The sequence below is a fragment of the Symphalangus syndactylus genome, chromosome 13 (genome assembly GCF_028878055.3).
Source record: "Symphalangus syndactylus isolate Jambi chromosome 13, NHGRI_mSymSyn1-v2.1_pri, whole genome shotgun sequence".
Classification (NCBI taxonomy): Eukaryota; Metazoa; Chordata; class Mammalia; order Primates; family Hylobatidae; genus Symphalangus; species Symphalangus syndactylus.
In genome coordinates this window covers 102,361,914-102,381,421 of record NC_072435.2, presented here as the reverse complement: position 1 = coordinate 102,381,421, position 19,508 = coordinate 102,361,914, and the positions used below count along the sequence as shown (strand labels likewise).

General features: G+C 39.6%; 1 protein-coding gene across 13 annotated transcripts in view; it reads right to left on the bottom strand.

The window, feature by feature from the left end:
* Positions 1-19,508, bottom strand: part of RIC8B (RIC8 guanine nucleotide exchange factor B) — a 116,506-nt gene that overhangs the window by 91,315 nt on the left and 5,683 nt on the right. For 10 of the 13 annotated variants that reach the window (XR_010115153.1, XR_010115152.1, XR_010115151.1 and 7 more), the window contains exon 2: positions 15,146-15,193. The exons of 2 other annotated variants lie outside the window; for them this stretch is intronic. Coding sequence is in view for 5 of the 11 variants with exons in the window: in XM_055238376.2 (XP_055094351.1) it covers positions 15,146-15,193 (48 nt within the window). In the remaining 6 variants the exon portion in view is untranslated. Of the gene's footprint in view, positions 1-15,145; positions 15,194-15,826; positions 16,349-19,508 lie in introns of those variants that run through there. One more of the 13 variants, XM_063615213.1, reaches the window with a different exon arrangement.

Sequence of the window (19,508 nt, the reverse complement as noted above, 5' to 3'; positions counted from 1 at the left end):
ATATGTAAAATGAATAAGAAATGCTAAATTTCAATACACAGCAATTTAAGCTATGTGCTAAAAGACTGAAGGAATGAACTATAAGGAATTTCGCCAGAGAAAGCTTTTTGATAAATGTGTTTGGCAGTAAGCTGGGGAAAAAAATGATAAAGACTAAGTGGCAAAAAAGAGGTGGGAAGCTAAGTCAAATGATGGACAACAGCGGCAGAGGGAAATAGGGTAAACTAGGACAAGCAAAGCAGATTTAGAGTTCATATAAGTAAAAGCCTTCTAACAATTAGAGCTATCTAAAAAAAAACTACAGTGGCTGCTGTAAGCGTTCCATTACCGAAAATACTCAGTCAGGGTGATGACCCTTAGTGTAGGATGCTTTAGAAGGAATCACACTGTACTGGAAGACACCGTGGGTCCCTTACTACACTGTGAGCTATCTGAGGATAGGCCCTGCAAAGATCATCACTGAAGTCAGAAAAGAAGACAGAGGAACTGGTTTGAGTTCCAGCTTTTCTGCTCATTAACTCTGACCTTGGCTAAGTCAACCTCTAGTTTTTTTATCTACAAATAGAGGAGTTGAGAATGTGGAAATATCTGGTCAGCCAAGAACATTCAAGTCCCTATGAGTTTTCCATGCACCAAAGATGTACAAATTTCTGCACTTTCCTCAGCATCTGATCAAAATTTGAAAGGAAGAAAAAAGCTAGCTACCGAGAAAAGGAAACCTTACATTTTTGACAACAAAAAATGAATCCGAAGCATCAAAAAGATCTACGATATGCCTAAGTGTTATAAGGCCAGTACTACACAGCTATCTTCTTCACTAGTTATTCTATTCAGTTACTTACACTGGCAAGCATGATCTTCTGTTTTCTGACAATGCTATAACTAGTTTAATGTCCAAGCTTTATGTTCTCCATCAAATCTTACATTTCGGGTGCCTAAAATCAGGAAATAAATAGAATTGATTCATAAACTACACAACAGGTCAATCCAATTATTAATGAGAGGCAGTACGGTGTAGCACATGGGTCTTGGAGCCAGGCTGCCTAAGCTCGAATCATGGCCTCCAACTTCTTTATTTTCAGCGAGTAATTTCTCTGCGTGCCATTGTTTCCTCATCTGTAAAATAAGCAAAATTCTACCTACTTTATAGCTTTGTTGTGAGGATTAAATGTTAATACCCAACAGTATTTGGAACGATGATGGGTGTAGACGATACACTATCTACTAGTATTTATTTTAAAATAGCTTGAGATATAATTCACATATTGTAAGATTCAACTTGTTAAAGCATGCAATTCATTGTTTTTTACTATATTCACACTTGTGCAACCACGCTTATTATCTAATTTTAGAACATTCTCATCATCCCCAGAAGAAGCTCAAGATATCTATTAGTAGTAACTCCTGATTCCCCTCTTCCTCCAGCCCCTGGAAACTATGAATCTACTTTATCACCATAGATCTGCCTATTCTAAAATTTTAAGTTAATAAAATCATACAATCTGTGGCCTTTTAAGTGTCTGGCATCTTTCGTGTAGCATAATGTTTTCAAGGTTCATCCATGTTGTAGCAGCATCAGTTAGTTTATTCCTTTGTATGGTCAAATATTTCATTGTATAGATATAACACATTTTATTTATCCACTCACCAGGTGATGGGCATGTTTACATCTTTTGGTAATTATGAATAATGCCATGAATATTTGTTTACAAGTTTTCATGTGGATATATATTTCCATTTCTCTTGGGTAGACACCCAGGAGTGCAACTGCTAGGTCATATGGTAATTATTCAACCTTTTGAGGATCCACCAGACTGTATTCCAAAGTGCTGCACCATACTACTTTCCCACCAGCAGTGTATGGGGATTTTGATTTCTTCCAGTTCTTGTCAACACTTGTTATCTTACTTTTTTGTTTTAGCCATCCTAGTGGGTATGAACTGATATTTTATGGTGGTTTTGATTTGCATTTCCCTGATGACTAATGATATCAAGTATGTTTACTGACCATTTGTATATCTTCTTTGGAAAAGTGTCTAGTCAGATCATTTGCCCAAGATTGAGTTGCCTTTGAGTTGTAAGAGTTACATAGTCTAGATACATGTCTTTTATCAGACATAGGATTTGCAAATATTTTCTCCCATTCTGTGGGTTGTCTTTTTACTTTCATGATAGTATCCTTCAAAGCACAAAAGTATTTAACTTTGATGAAATCCAATTCATGTTATTTTTTTCTTTTATTACTTGTGCTTTCGGTGTTATCTCTAAGAATCCACTGGCAAATCCAGGGACATGAAGATTTACCTTTATGTTTTCTCCTAAGAATTTTATGACTTTAATGCTTACATTTGGGTCTTTGATTCATTTGGAGTTTAATTTTTGTATATAGCATGAGGTAACAATCCAGCTGCATTCTTTTACATGTGGCTACCTAAGTGTCACAGCACCATTTGTTAATATCTACATTTATCCTCACACCAATACCAGCTGCCTTGATTATTACTGCTTTGTAGCAATTTCTTTTTTCTTTTTAGAGATGGGGGGGATCTCACTATATTGCCCAGGCTGGTCTTGAACTCCTGAGCTCAACAGACCCTCCCACCTCGGCCTCTTAACGTGCTGGGATTATAGGCGTAAGCCACCACTGTTGGCCCTGTAGTAAATTTTAAAATAAGGAATTGTGAGTCCTCTGAGTTTGTTCTTCCTTTCAAGGTTTTTTTGACTACTCTGTGTCAAAAATTCATATGAATTTTAGAACTAGCTTGTCGATTTCTACAAAGAAGCCACTTGAGACTCTAAAAGGTATTGCATTGAATCTGTACATCAATATGAGGAGTAATGATATTTTAGCAATAGTAAGTCTTCTAATCCATGACCACGGGATGTTTTTTCATTTATTTTAAGCTTCTCTAATTTCTTTTAACAATGTTTTACAGTTTTCAGAGTGTAAGTATGAGTTATGTCCTTAGTCATTGTTCTAGGGCTTAGCATATACCTTATTAGAATCAGCTCCAGATTTATACTAATTCCAGTGAGATACAGAAACATTCCTGTATAGCATTATTGATACAGGAGTTAAGAAGAAATTACTTAGGTAGATAGTAAGGGTACGGAAGTCCTCGGTAAGGTTTTCCTTTTAATGAAAAGCAGCCCCAAATTACTTTCCTTTCTAACAAAGAGCAGCCTGTAAAATCGAGCTGCAGACATACATGCCGGCAGTTTTGCCAATCATATTCAAGATGGTGGCTCCATCTTCCTTTCTCTTTATCAGCCACATGTACATTAAGGAGCAGACAAGATAGTGCTGGCCAATGGGAAAGTTCATTTGCATAATAAGATGAGGTTAGGGCGGCCAGCCTTCCCCACACTATGTAAACATCATACCTGATCCAACCAATCTGTGAGCCCTATGTAAATCAGACATCACCTCTCAAATCTGACTATAAAATCTGGCACATCAGCTGCTGGCTCCTTTTTCCTCTCAGAAGTCCCCTCTCTCTCACTAGAGAGAGAGCTGTTTTCCTTTCTCTTTCTTTTGCCTGTTAGACCTCCACTCCTAAACTCCTGGTGTGTGTCCATGGCCTAAATTGTCTTGGTATGAGAAGATGAACCCCGGGTATTTACTCCAGACACAACGTAGCTACTTCACTATTCCCTTCCCCCTTTTTCTATAGTATTATTGTTATATACATCTATAAACATTACAAATCCAATAATACATTATTATAATTACTACTTTATAATTTTGTCTTTTAAAGAAGCTGGGAAAAGAAAGGAGAGCAAGTATACATTTATAGCTTTTGATATATTAGCCTTATTTATCATTTCTGGTTTTCTTGATTTGTTCTTGTGGATCCTAGCTACCATCTGGATTTGCTTCCTTAGTTCAATACAGCTTTGCTCCCATTCACCATTGTGCTGTTTTGGCAAGTGTATTACATTTCTCTATATTATTGACTGAACAATACATTATATACATATCGTTTTATACAAATGCTTTTAAAATCAATTAAGAGAAAATGGGAGAATTACGTATTCATACTGACTTCTACAATTACATAATTAGCTTTACAGGTACTCTTTATATCTTCACGTGGATTCAAAGTACTGTTTAGGGTTACTTGCTTTCAGTCTGAAGAACTTGTTTTATTAAGTCTCGTAAGGTGAGTCAGCTAGCAACAAATTCTTTCAGTTTTTTGTTTATCTGAAAATGTCTTTATCTCCCCTGCAGTGTTAAAAGATAGCTTTACTAGATACAGGATTCTGAGATGAGGTTTCTTCTTTAAGCACTTTGAATATGTTATCCCACTGACTTACATTTCTGATAAGTCAGCTGTGAATCTTATTGACCTTCCCTTGTAGTGATGAGTCATTTTTCTCTTGCTGCTTTCAAGATTTTCTCCTTGTCTTTGGCTTTTAGCATTTTTACAATGATGTATTTATGCATCTCTTTGGGTTCACTGAACTTCCTGGATATGTAGGTTTCCAATAAATTTGGGAAGTTTTAAACCATTATTTCTTCAAATATATTTTTCTTCTCCTCTCTTTCTCTCTCCTCTCCTTCTGGTATTCCCATTATGTGTAGGTTGGTGTGTAAATGTTATTCCACAATTCTCTAAGGCTCTCTTCGTTTTTCTTTATTCTTTTTTCTGTTCTTTGCCTTGAATATTCTCTATTGCTGTATCTTCAGGTTTGCTTATTCTTTCTTCTGCCAGTTCAAATCTACTGTTGAGCCCCTTCAGTGAATTTTTATTTCAGTTATATTCAACTCCAGAATGTCTATTGGGCTCTTTTTAAAAATAACTTCTATCTCTGTATTGATTTCTCCATTTTATGTGACTTCATTACATCTGTTACTTCTTTTTTTTTTTAGACAGAGTCTCGCTCTGTCGCCCAGGCTGGAGTGCAGTGGCGCAATCTCGGCTCACTGCAAGCTCCGCCTCCCGGGTTCACGCCATTCTCCTGCCTCAGCCTCTCCGAGTAGCTGGGACTACAGGCGCCCGCCACCACGCCCGGCTAATTTTTTGTATTTTTAGTAGAGACGGGGTTTCACCGTGGTCTCGATCTCCTGACCTCGTGATCCGCCCGCCTCAGCCTCCCAAAGTGCTGGGATTACAAGCGTGAGCCACCGCGCCCGGCTACATCTGTTACTTCTTTAATCATGGTTTCCTTTAGTTCTCTGAATATATTTATAATGGCTACTTTGAAGTCTTTGTCAAATCCAACATCTCTTCATACAGGCAGTTTTTGGTGCCTGCTTCCCTCCCCCAACCCCACCCCGCCCATGGAAACTGGACATCTTGTAACAACTCTAGGTATTTGCACTCCCTTCTACCCACCTTCTCCAGGACTTGCTATTGTATTTGTTTATTTGTTTAGTGACTGGCTAAATTATCTTAGCAGTCTATTCTCTCTCTCCTTCCTCAAAGTGTGAAGCTCTAATGTTGCACTTTATGGGGCACACCATTCGGTATGCCCACAATTGCCCTGGGATGACAGTGGCTTTGGCAGACCCCTCTGACTTTCTATTTTCCTGACCACACACAGCTGTTATGTGTCACTAATTGCTGGTTGACTGATCTACTGTCTTCAAAAATGTCCTGGGGCAAAAACTGCCCCACAAACAGATTCAATCTTTTGAAGGGATAGTTCCTCCCAGCTACCACTTTCCTTCTTTCTCTCTAGCAATCTAGCCCAGTTATCCCATTCCTCCTAGCAAAGTAGCTGGCCTTTGGGTTAACCTATATTTCCAATGACTGTGTTAATGTCACCCCAAGTGCCTTTCACCACAACCTGCACCCTTAGGCATGAACTTCTCCATATTCTGTGCAAATGAAGCCAGTTCCTTTGAGGAGACATTCAGCACTCTCTTTTATAAGGCTTACTTCTTCCCCTGGACAAAATTTCTGAGCCCTGGTGCTGATGCTGGGGGCAGAGACAATGGTATGCTTCTATGTGACACCCCCACTTTAGGGCTGACAGCTCAACTGAAGTAAAGGTACAGCAACCCTAGATCTCCTTGGTTTGCTTTTCCTGGGGTGGAATCATGTTCCACCACCAGGATGACTGGGGCCCCGGTATTCTCAGCAGTGTCACAGCCAAGGTACAGCTGCTATCCCATGAGGAACAGCAGAATGGAAGGAGGTAAGACCCACCTCTCAGTTACACTTGTCCAGAATTTAGTTTCAGCAACAGGTAGCTGGGGGCAGGATGAGAAATGCTGACATTCCATCGCTCCTGTGAAGACAGCACTCCAACTGGGACTAGAGGGAAAGGGAACCGTATATTCTTCCCTGCACCAGTTTGGAGAAGAGCTCTATCTCACTTAGCCAAGAGAAGAGAGGGAGAACAGGTCTTGGTTCAAATAACAGACTTTCACTTTCCTTGATTTTTTTCCTTAGAGATAGGGTCTCACTCTGTCACCCATGCTACAGTGCAGTGGCGTGATCATAGCTCACCACAGCGTCAGACTCCTAGACTCAAGCAATCCTCTCTCCTCAAGCCACCCAAGTAGCTGGGATTACAAGCATGAGACAAAGCATCCGGCCCACTTTTCTTACTTTTAGATTTTTTTGAATAGGTGTTTCTTCATTGACTGTATGCCTTTGGGACTATTTCCAGACTTTAAATGGTTGTTCTCAAAAATAATTTTTACCAGTTCCATTAGGGAGCAGATCTGTAGAGATCCTCACACTGTCATGGCTGGAAGTAGAACTTCTTCATGAAATCTCTATATGAGAAAATGCATCTGAAACTCTAAAGTACAAATCAGAGATAGTATTCTTATTATTGCAGATAGAAATCTTAAAAAGTGATCCAACGATCTTGTATAGACTGCCACACCTATGGCTTACTAAGTCAGGACTGTCCTGTCCTTGCTTTCTAGATTTACTCCTCCAGTGCCATGGCAAAACATCTAAAACTAAAAGTGGAATTTAGAATGAAGTTTAAATTGTTTTTTTGACCTACCGTGAGGCATTCATCCTGCCCTATGATACACCTCAGACCTAAGTCAAGTCTTGTGTCAGATTCCAGCTGGACAGGAACTTTAAAAAATAAAAGGTTTAGATGTACTTTTGGTATTGTGTGCAACTATTTTAAAGAGATGAAGATGTTGAAAATTATTGGTTTCTAAGTGAGAACTGTACTTGCAATATGTATCAAAACATTCCCTCAAGCAAAGACACCAAATAAATTTTGAGTCAAATTTGCAAAGCATACAAAGCTTATTTTGTTTTAGTGAAAACTGGAGCGTGACAATTTCAAACGACCAAAATAAGGACAAAGGGCTTTTAGAACAAGCATCCATTCCTCAAGCTATTCCAAAGCATGGATTCACAGTCTAGGATTAATGATTCTATTTTGGCACATATTCCTTGGGGGAATCTAATATAGAAATTTACCCATTCATTTTCTATAGTCCACAATGGCAAGCCTCAGCATGCATCTACAATTGAGAAAGTGCCAAACCAAACACCATGGACAAAAAGCCAACTTAGGAGCCAAGGCCTAACACAAGGCCAGGAATACAGGATTTACTGAAAAAATATTTGTGGATTACAGAGATCTCTAATATGCTAAATACATTTGTGTCTGGGAGAAAAAAAGAAAAAAAGTATTTGAAATGGCAGAATGAACTTTTGTGTTTATATATATTTCACTCCATAAACTGGCTCTGCCGATAATACTACCCCAAACTGAGTAAGAGTTTTTTATGCTCTCCCAAAAGGAATATGTAATCAAGAAGGCCAATTTTAGAGAAAATACATGATTTGAAAAAAGAAGTATTAGTCCTTTGCTTATAACTCCAATCACGCTATTATAACAGTATATTGTAACATGTTATAATTATATAATGAACCTATGCTTATATCATTATAATCTATTGTAATATAAAAGAACAGTTTAAAAAACAGAAAAGAAAAATATCCACAGTAATAACTATTCAGGTGGCTGCCATTTATCTCCTTGTCACCATTTTCTCTTTGTATGGTTTTTATCAGTTTTACGTGGCTGTGATCATACTGTATGCATACTTTTGCACTGTATCCTGCTTTTTCAGTGAACAACATGAGCTGTGCTTGGGATTCTACTTTATAGCTAAAATAATATAGAACACAAAACCAAACAAAATGTACAAGTCACAGGAATTCTGGCCTCCACTCACTCACCAAGTTATTTTCATTCAGTTAACAAGCATTTATTATAGGTGCCTATTTTGCTGAAAATATAAAGTAAGCCAGAGTTCTTGTCCTCAAAGGGCTTGCAATCTCAACTTGACAATTACCTTATGGCTTCACAGAAATATGGGCTGTGTGAATTTGAAGGTAATAAAATATGCTTGATATCTGGCTACTTTTAACTTCACTCTTTTGAGGAAAATTACTATATACACAAAGATTTATCTCAGACAACTGAAATTTTCCACATTTGATAAGGTTGTATTCTTATATGTGAAAGAGCTGGAAATCTTTTAATCATTTTATGATATGTCTCTTTCAAAACTTATTGCAATTAGTACTCTTTATTGGTTTTGAGGTCACTTTTGTTTTAAAGCTTTTTGTTTAAGAGCTTTCATTTCCTCAACATGTGAATTTTCAGATTATTCATTATATCCTCCCCCCAATCCTACATATTTGCATGACATATTTGTTTATGTGCTGGTAGATAATCACAGCCTACCAATTTAGGTACAGAATATAAAGCAAATGCTTCAATAAACACAGGTGCTTATATCTAAGTATACAATGATCCACATGCACCTGGAACTATTTGCATTATATGCACAAACATTAGCCACTGTATCTGACTTCTCTAGAAAAATTTAAGCACTTCTAGTTGCTAATTTCCTTTGCTATCTTCCAACTTAAGTCCAGTTACCTAAGTGGTTTCTTAAGGTATGAAATGACTGAAAACAAGGTACTGGATCATAATTTCAAGCCTTCTGAAATATACCTCAATGGTAATAAGAGGGAGCTATGGAGCAGTGAGCAGTGAAGGAGCTGCACATAGATAATCTGCTGTCTATGTGAGGCTGAACCACTAACTAGTGGTGTGAGTGTTAGCAAGCTATCATTCACATGAGCCTCAGTTTCCTTATTCATAAGATAGGAATGGTGATATTCTTACCATACAGCACTACCAGTAAGAAGCAAATCTTTATAAAACTGCAAAACACTATATAAGTGTCAGGAATTAGGTCTAAGGATCATTAATTTATAACTATCTCCTAAAAAGCACAGTATAATCAAGTTTTTTTTTTTTTTTTTGAAGGGCACTGTTCCCTTACACTTACTTCTAAGTTGTCGCAAAGATTTTTCATATAAGGGGGGGTAGTTTTTCAAAGAGATAGCAATGTAGTTTACCAAAAAATGTCCCGCTGTTACTAAGTAGTTGCTGGCATAGAGCTCCAAAAACACATTTAGGAAAGAGAACTAGGAGAGTGATATGGTTTGGCTGTGTCCCCACCCAAATCTCATCTTGAATTTGTACTCCCATAATTCCCACATGTTGTGGGAAGCACCTGCTGAGAGAGAATTTGAATCATGGGGGCGGTTTCCCCCATACTGTTATTGTGGTAATGAATTAGTCTCATGAAACCTGATGGGTTTATCTCATTCTCTCTTGCCACCACATGTAAGAAGTACCTTTCGCTTCCCACCATAATTTTGAGGCCTCCCCAGCCATGTGGAATTTTAAGTCCAATTAAACTGCTTTTTCTTCCCAGTCTCGGGTATGTCTTTATTAGCAGTGTGAAAACGGACTAATATGTTAAGTTGGTACCAGTAGAGTGGGGTGTTGCTGAAAAGATACCTGAAAATGTGGAAGCAACTTTGGAACTAGGTATCAGGCAGAGGCTGGAACAGTTTGGAGGGCTCAGAAGACAGGACAATGTGGGAAAGTTTGGAACCTCCTAGAGACTTGTTGAATGGCTTTGACAAAAATGCTGATAGTGATAAGAACAATAAGGTCCAGGATGAGGTGGTCTCAGATGGAGATGAGGAACTTGCTGGAAGTGGAGCAAAGGTGACTCTTGTCATGTTTTAGCAAAGGGACTGGTGGCATTTTGCACCTGCCCTAGAGATTTGTAGAACTTTGAACTTGAGAGAGATGATTTAGGGTATCTGGCATAAGAAATTTCTAAGCATCAACACATTCAAGAGGTGACTTCGGTGCTGTTAAAAGCATTCCACTTTAAAAGGGAAACAGAGCATAAAAATGCAGAAACTTTGTAGCCTGACAATGCAGTAGAAAAGAAAAACCCATTTTCTGAGGAGAAATTCAAGCTGGCTGCAGAAATTGTGAAAGTAACAAGGAGCCAAATGTTAATCCCCAAGAAAATGGGGAAAACGTCTCCAGGGTATGTCATAGGCCTTAATGCAGCCCCTCCCATTACAGACCCGGAAGCCTAGGAGGGAAAAATGGTTTAATGGGCCAGGCCCAGTGTCCCTGGCTATGTGCAGCCTAGGGACTTGGTGCCCTGAGTCCCAGATGCTCCAACCATTGCTAAAAAGGCCCAAGGGACAGCTCAGCCCATGGTTTCAGAGGGTGCAAGCCCTAAACCTTGGCAGCTTCCATGTGGTGTTGAGCCTGCGGGTGCACAGAAGTCAAGAATTGAGGTTTGGGAACCTCCACCTATATTTCAGAAGATGTATAGAAAGGCCTGGATGCCCAGGCAAAAGTTTGCTGCAGGGGCGGGGCCCTCATGGAGAACCTCTACTAGGGCAGTGCAGAAGGGAAATGTGGGTTCAGAGCCCCCATACAGAGTCCCTACTGGGGCACTGCCTAGTACAGCTGTGAGAAGAGGGCCACCATCCTCCAGACCCCAGAATGGTAGATCACTGACAGCTTGCACCCTGCGCCTGGAAGAGCTGCAGACACTGAACACCAGCCTGTGAAAGCAGCCAGGTGTGGAGCTATATCCTGCAAAACCACAGGCGCAGAGCTGCCCAAGACTATAGGAACCTACCTCTTGAATCACCGTGACCTAGATGTGAGGCATGAAGTCAAAGGAGATAATTTTGGAGCTTTAAAATTTTACTGCCTTGCTGGATTTCAGACTTGCATGGGCCCTGTAACCCCTTTGTTTTGGTCAATTTCTCCCATTTGGAATGGCTGTATTTATCCAATGCCTGTACCCCCATTGTATCTAGTAAGTAACTAGCTTGCTTTTGATTTTACAGGCTCATAGGAGGAAGGCACCTGCCTTGTCTCAGATGAGACTTTGGACTGTGGACTTTTGGGTTAATGCTGAAATGAGTTAAGACTTTGGGGGACTGGTGGAAAGGCATAATTGGTTTTGAAATGTGAGAACATGAGATTTGGAGGGGCCAGAGGCAGAACAGTATGGTTTGGCTCTGTGTCCTCACCCAAACCTCATCTTGAATTGTACTCCCATAATTCCCATGTACTGTGAGAGGAGCATGGTGGGAGATAATTTGAATCATGAGGCAGTTTCCCCCATACTGTTCTCGTGGTAGTGAATAAGTCTCACAAGATCTGATGGGCTTATCAGGGGTTTCCACTTTTGCATCTTCCTCATTTTTCTCTCTTGCCACCGCCATGTAAGCAGTGCCTTTCACTGCCCACCATGATTCTGAGGCCTCCCCAGCCATGTGCAATTATAAGTCCAATTAAACCTCTTTCTTCCCAGTCTCAGGTATGTCTTTATCAGCAGTGTGAAAATGAATACAGGGAGCAAACGAATTGGGCAGTAATGTGAGTTCCTTTTATTTTCTGAGTAGGCTTAAGGTACAGAAATGCCTATATTCTATATGTCTCTCCATTAAGAACTTGAAAAGCTTATTAAGGTATAGATCCTTCTGAGCTGTCCAATAGTTCTGATGTCTAAGTATAAAAAGAGCCTTAGGCATGAAAGAGTCACAAATGGTTTTAACCCCTGGAGACTTCACAGAAATGGATTTGTTTGCCGATGTTTTCCCATTAATGAAGATTACCTGGCTAGGTCCCTAATGACATTTGTTTATAACAGACCTCCCAGGAAGCAGAAACCTACACACTATAACTGGTAATAAGCACTATACAGTAGTTACTCTCTCCAGAAATCTAAAACTCAGAAAAAGACAGTACTTTGAAAATGTTAGTTTTTTCTACTACCCTATTGGAAATACACATTTTATTAAGAACTGTGTAAGAAATTTCTCCCTTTCACCTGAAATTTATATGGGGTAGGAGACTGTCTTAATATGCTTATTTTTACCAGTGAAAGCACTACCAAAGACTCTAATGTCAGATTTCTAAGGCACCATGAATCTATGGATATAGTATGGATCTTCCAATGAAATTAAATAAATAGCAACTGGCTTCCTAGCCGGAATACTTATCATGAGTTTGTCAAACATGTTCTTTTTAACACCTTGCTTTTTTTTTTTCACTCTCTCATTAGCACATACAGCGAATCTCTTTTTACTACATCATAATATTCCATAATGTAAATGAGCCATAGTTTCTTCAAACACTCCTTAAATGCTGGACACTTGTTTCCAATCTTTTGCTATCATGTACAATGTTTCAGTGAATAACTTTGCTTACTTGGGGTTCAATCTATCTGCAGAATGGATTTCTAAAAGAGATACTGCTTGGTGAAAGAGTAAAATGCATCTGTAATTTTGGTAGACACTGCCAGTTTCTTCCCCAAAGGGATTGTGCCATTTTGCACTCCCATCAGATATATGAGTATTTATTTCCTGAAGACCAGGTATAAAAATACACATTGGGGCCAGGCGACGTGGCTCACGCCTGTAATCCCAGCACTTTGGGAGGCCGAGACGGGCGGATCACAAGCTCAGGAGATCAAGACCATCCTGGCTAACATGGAGAAACCCCGTCTCTACTAAAAATACAAAAAATTAGCTGGGCATGGTGGCGGGCACCTATAGTCCCAGCTACTCGGGAGGCTGAGGCAGAAGAATGGTGTGAACCCAGGAGGCGGAGCTTGCAGTGAGCTGAGATCGTGCCACTGCACTCCAGCCTGGGCGAAACAGCAAGACTCTGTCTCAAAAAAAAAAAAAAAAAAAAAAAAAAAATACACATTGGGCCAAACGTGGTGGCTCACACTTGTGATCCTCGGGCTGTAGGATGTCACAGTGGGAAGATCCCTTGAGGCCAGCTTGAGCAACAGAGTGAGAGCCCGTCTCTACAAAAAATTTAAAAATTAGCTGGGCATGGTGGCACATACCTGTATTCCTAGCTACTCAGGAGCCTAAGATGGGAGGATCACTTAAGCCCAGGAGTGTTACAGGGGACTGTGATTATGCCACTGCACTCCAGCATGGGCAACGAAACAAGATCCTGTCTCTAAATAATTTATATACTTTACACACACACACACACACACACACACACACACACACACACACACACACGTGCAGAGAGAGAGACAGAGACATAGAATACACATGCCTGGAGCTCACCTCCCAAATTCTCACTCAGTAGATAAGAGGTTAGGCCTGAGCAGGGCTATTTTGAAAAAGCTCTCCAAAGAGCATATCCCTAGTTGAGAATCCCTGTTCTAAAAGGTATTCTAGTCTTGGTTACATTGTTCAAATCCAAGAGAAAGTCAGAGTTAAACCTTTAATCTACAAAATTTATATTCCATGGTCACTCATCCAATAAATACTTTTTGAGTGCCTATTATGTGCTGGGCACTCCAAATGTCACGTGTATAAAGATACCAGTGTCTAACATCAACAGATATATAATTAAGAAACAAGGCATAAATATTAATTTAGAGATTTATATAGAGCATTATGAGAATATTGAAGAGGTACTTCACCTTAACTGGAATGTCAGAGAAGGCTTGCTGAAGGAGGTGCCCCTGAGGTGAGTAGGGATTCACCAGGTGAGAAAAAGAAGACGTGTACAAGAGGGAGAGAGCATTCTAGGTAGAAAACAATATATTGCAAAAATAGTAAGCAAGAAACAGAAGGGATGTGGATGTGTGCATAACTGGAAACATTTTCTATTTCTAAAACACAAAATACAAGGGAGAGAAAAGAAATAAGCTGCATAAGTAGGCATATATCAGATCACTGAGCACCCAGCATGTCATGTTAAGAAGCTTGAAGTTTATTCTGTAGGTAAAGAAAGTCAATGAAGGGATAGATGAAGGGTTTTAAGGCTAAGGATGACATGGTCAGATTGCTATTTTGGATTTATGGATGCCAATCTACTAGAAAAGCATGTAACTGGAAAATGAAAGAACAGTCAGGAAACTGATGCAGTAATCAGATGTAGGCCTGAATTAGAGCAGAGGTTAAGGAAAAAATGGATGGAAGAAATCTGAAAAGGTAAAATGAGCAGGACACTGATACTAGGTATAGGGATACAGGTGAATGGAGGAATGATTTCAAGGCACTGTCAACCCACTACTAGCAAAATACTGGACTTAAGCTATTTTTCTAGCAGCAGTGATAGATTTACACTGATTCAGTCATACTCTCTTGTTTGGTTCTGGCATTTGTATGGCCAGGGATAGATGTACGGAGTACAGCAAGACACAAAGGCAGGGCCAGGCATGGTAGCTCATACCTGTAATCCCAGCACTTTGGGAGGTTAAGGCAGGAGGATCACTTAAGGCCAGAAGTTCAAGAGACCAGCATGGGCAACATGATGAGACCCTGTCTCTACAAAAAAATTTAAAAATGGGCATCGTGGTGTGTGCCTGTAGCTCTAGCTACTGGGAGGCTGAGGCAGGAGGTCTGCTTGAGCCCAGGAGTCTGGGGTTACAGTGAGCCACTGCACTCCCACCTGGGTGATAGAGCGAGACCTTGTCTCAAGCCAAGTTTTACAATACTAGCAATGGATTTTGGGCAACCTGGGGTCTTGCCACTAAACAGTCAGTCTTTGGGAGTGAGTAGATCTGGGGAGAGACTCCTCTGAATCCCTCCCACTCCCCTGATTTATACAAGTGTTAATAGTCCTGTGAGGACAAAGGAGGAAAGAGTTATGTGTAACCCAAACTAAACCTAACCTAACCTTTCTTCTCAGGGTTCCTAAAAAACAAAATGAAGGGAAACAAGAAACCAATCAATAACCATCAGATGAAAACATGACCACTGCTTAGAAAGTCCATGAATGCAATACACACACACATAAACATTCACAGAGTAACACCAAGGCTTACCTTTCTTTTATCTTCATCTGTTGATTCAAATTTGAAAGTAGCCCTATGCTGAGGGGGGAAAAAAGGGAAACAATGTCATTTTAAATACATGTATTTTTTAATTTCGGCTACGTTTAATAGTATCTAAAATAATGTCCCTGTAAAAAATGTTGCCTTCCCATATCTCAATATTCTTATTAAAGTAAGGGAGACAGGCATGTAAACAAATAGTTATAAAGCAGTGTGAAAGACTACAGCAGATACACATACAAAGGAGCACAGCAAACCAAGCCACTAACTGTCCAGGAAAATCGGAATGGCTTTCACAGCATACAGAGCATTTGCGCTGGATCTTGAGGGATAAACAGGAGTTTGCCAGAGGCAAATGGAATGCATTCCAGGAACAAAAACAAAGGCTCGAATGTGTGAAACTATATGATCTATTTGTGAAATAAGCAACTTTGTGAGACTGGAACACAGGACATATGTTTGGGGTGGGGCATGCAGGAAGATGAGAATGGAAAAGTAGACTGGACAGTGATTTGGAAGGGCCTTCCAATGTTGCTGAGTTTATACTTTCTTTTTCATATGCAATAAGAAATCATCAGAGAATTGTGGATAGGGAAGATTTGATAGTTTGATATTTCAGAAAAGTAATTCAATAAGAATAAGAGTTTAAATCACGATGGCTCCACCACTTACTAGCTGTGACCTTGAGCAAGTAAACTCTCTGGAACTGGGCTTCTCATCTGAAAACAGGGTGCACCTAGTTCACAGAGAGGTTGTGACAGTTAAAAAAAAGCTAAGGCATGTATACAAAGCACAATCTCAGTGTTGGCAAGTAGGAATACTCAGTAAATATTAGGGATATAATGATGATGATGTAAATGATTATGAGGAAAAAATAACTGGAAAGGCAGAGAGTGTCATGACTCTTCTGCAATGATTGGCAAGACTATATTTTCTACTCTGTAGCTGAAGTAGAGGAGAATAGAAGACAGAATAAGTTGGCTTGCCTATGATCACAGAAAGAACAGTGGTACCCCAAAAATAGAGCACAGAATTCCTCATTCTCCTCTGAAGTTTTATTCAGGAGAACCAAGTACTCTTAAGAATTCTAAGCCTTTCTATTAAAAAACAAAAATCTCCACCGAAAATCTCTCCACTTTTTCTTTTTTCTTTCTCTCATTAGCCACACTGACAAATATTTACTGGCAACCCACCAGGAGTGAAGTACACTAAGTACTAAAGATATCATCATTACAGGTGGTTCTGCGTTGACATCTTTGTAGAAGCAGCAATTTTTTAAATTAAAGAAGATAGAGAAATGTTGGCAGAAAAGAAGTTCTGAATGTAAGAAATGATCGGAGGGAACACTCAGAGGTAGGATACAGTGGCCATCTGAGGGAGGGAGGCTGCCTCGAATACAGATGCAAAACAATTAAAAGGAATGAAGTCAGGTGGTAAGGGCATGGATTTTAAAATTTACACCTGAATTGGCAAATAGGTGACAGGCAACCAGGAGAAGACTATGACGGAGGTGTGACCAGCATTCTAGTAGAACTTTTTGGGCAGTAGCTCACAGGCCAGATTAAAGGAATGCAAGACTAAGGACGTAATGCCCTGTGAGGAATGGACATCAATAACCCAGGCATGATACTCCTGGTGGCAGTATAAACTGACATAAACCTTAAAAGAGAAAGTGATCTGGCAACAACACATATTAGAAGCCATAAAAATATTCATATTCTTTGACCCAGAACTCCTACTCCTAAGAATTTATCCTACTGATCTAGAAGGAGAGAATAATTATATGTGTATCACTGCAGTGTCATCCAATATTGTGGAGGAAAAAAAGCGAGAACTGGAATAACCAACAGGAGACTGACGGAATGTTATGCATGTGACAATATTCTATTATACATAGCATATTCACCTGACAAAATATTATGTAGCAATTTTTTAAAAAAAAGACTCATTGTTGGTATATTGTTTTCATAATAAAAAAATGTTTTTAATGGATAATGATAAAGAACAAGAAAAAGAAAGGAGGAGAGGAAAGAAAGATTGTAAATCTGAGGGCTATACTTAGAAATGTATAGACCTGAGGTTTAGTGAAAATTAACATTAGACTTAAAAGTGCCAGATATCAGGTTAAAGTCGCAAACTAAAGCTCTGTAAAGGTTCAACACAAATGAAAATAATTGCACTAAGAAACCAAGAAAGCCTATTTTTTTGCCATTATACATTAAATACTAATACCATAAATTATCTGGAATAAATGAACCTACTTGTTAAGATAATGTTTCTTCTAAACTTTTTTTTGGCATTAATGGTAAGGGGAAAGGAAAATAAATTGTCTTTTGGAAAGACACTCAGTAAGTTATAAAAGTGTCTTTTAAACAGTTCCTCTGTAGAATTAATCTTTTAAGGTGGGAATTCAGAATAGTACCAAGGTCTAATTATTCTGCTGCTCTTAATTAGAAAATATAATGGTCTGTGAGGCACTACAAATTGAATCTGGAATGCGCCAATCTATTCAGAAGCTCAAACCTCTAAGACTGTTTGGATCCAACAGATGTTGGCTTCTATAAACCTGGGTTCTTTTATCCAATTTAGATCATACTTAACTTATTCAGTACCCCTATCTTTATTCTCTCCCCTTTCTAAGGCTGAAATGGGGTAAAAGAGAACAAGCATTTCCAGCTGTACATGTATTTCTAGAACTGTTAGCCAACAGTCAGCCATCTCACCTTCTTTACATGCTTAATTTCCAGAGAAATAGGAGCAACAAATCAAATATAAAGAGTTAAACTGGCCGGGCATGGTGGCTTACACCTGTAATCCTAACACTTTGGGGGGCCGAGGTGGACAGATGGCTTGAGACCAGGAGTTTGAGACCAGCCTGGGCAACACGATAAAGCCCCATTAAAAAAAAAAAAAAACAGAGTTAAACCATTGCTCAATTTAGAGACCAAGCAAGCTAACAGCTCAGCGACACACCAGACTATTATGAGGACTCTCACTGCAGGTTTCATACCCCATGAATAAGCTCTAAAACGCTCAGGATCAGGAGTCAGACAACCTTGAGTTTGAGTCCAGTCTTACTGCTTACTGAAAGTGTAAACTTGGTCAAGTTATTCAACTTTACTACCTATCAAATTTTCCTTATTTTTTTACAAGCATGGCACCTTGCACATGGTAGTGTTCAATGGCCACTACTGTTATTGTTGAATAACCTATGGTGTGGTGTCTGGCCAAATATTGACCTATTAGAGAGCTAGGAGTAATTTCATAGATTTCTTTTTTTTTTTTTTGAGACGGAGTCTCGCTCTGTCACCCAGGCTGGAGTGCAGTGGCGCGATCTCGGCTCACTGCAAACTCCGCCTCCCAGGTTCACGCCATTCTCCTGCCTCAGCCTCTCTGAGTAGCTGGGACTACAGGCGCCCGCCACCACACCTGGCTAATTTTTTGTATTTTTAGTAGAGACGGGGTTTCACAGTGGTCTTGATCTCCTGACCTCGTGATCCGCCCGCCTCGGCCTCCCAAAGTGCTGGGATTACAAGCGTGAGCCACCGCGCCCGGCCTCCAGATTTCTAAAGATACAAACAGCACTACTACAAGGGAATAAACCTAATTGGGTGGTGTATGTTGTGCTGTTTCATGAACACAGATTGCTTCTACAACTAAAAATCAGAAACAGATTATATAACATAATATGGACATAAGAACAAAGTATAACAAAGGAACAGCCCACTAAACATGCTTCTCTACAAGAACCCAGAGTGAACTCAAAGAGTCAGAGCCCAACTTCCAAAGTAGAAAACAAAAAGTCCTCTTACATGGTCCTGGATATTTACATATTCTATTCAAATGTAGAGGCTATATTTATAGAACTGTCCCAATATTAGGTTTCTATGAATCAGGTTCTTCTAGCACATGAATGAAGACCTCACTGCCAGCAGTCTTGTTTTCTTCTCCTAAGAGGACTATTACTAGAGACCTACCTATCTGTCTGTATCTTAAATACCTTTCATTTGGCCAAAAACTTGCCATACTTCAAAACTGGAATCCTGCTGGAATTTGCTATGTATGGGGTAGTCATATGTCCAGGTGGCCTGTAGGGCCACCAAGCTACCTCCCTGGTTATCATCATAGTTGATGAGTCATCTATTAAACGAGGGGGTTGGGCCCTATTATCTTTGAGGCTCCTCTAACATAAATATCCTGTGATGTAAAGAATCATGATACTACTCCATACCTCAGGGCCCTTAGTCACAGTTTGTTGTTGATCATGATAATGATGGCAACTAATCTCTTTACTAAATCTGTTATTAGAGAAGGCCTGAGGGCTGGGCACTGTGCCTCACGCCTGTAATCTCAG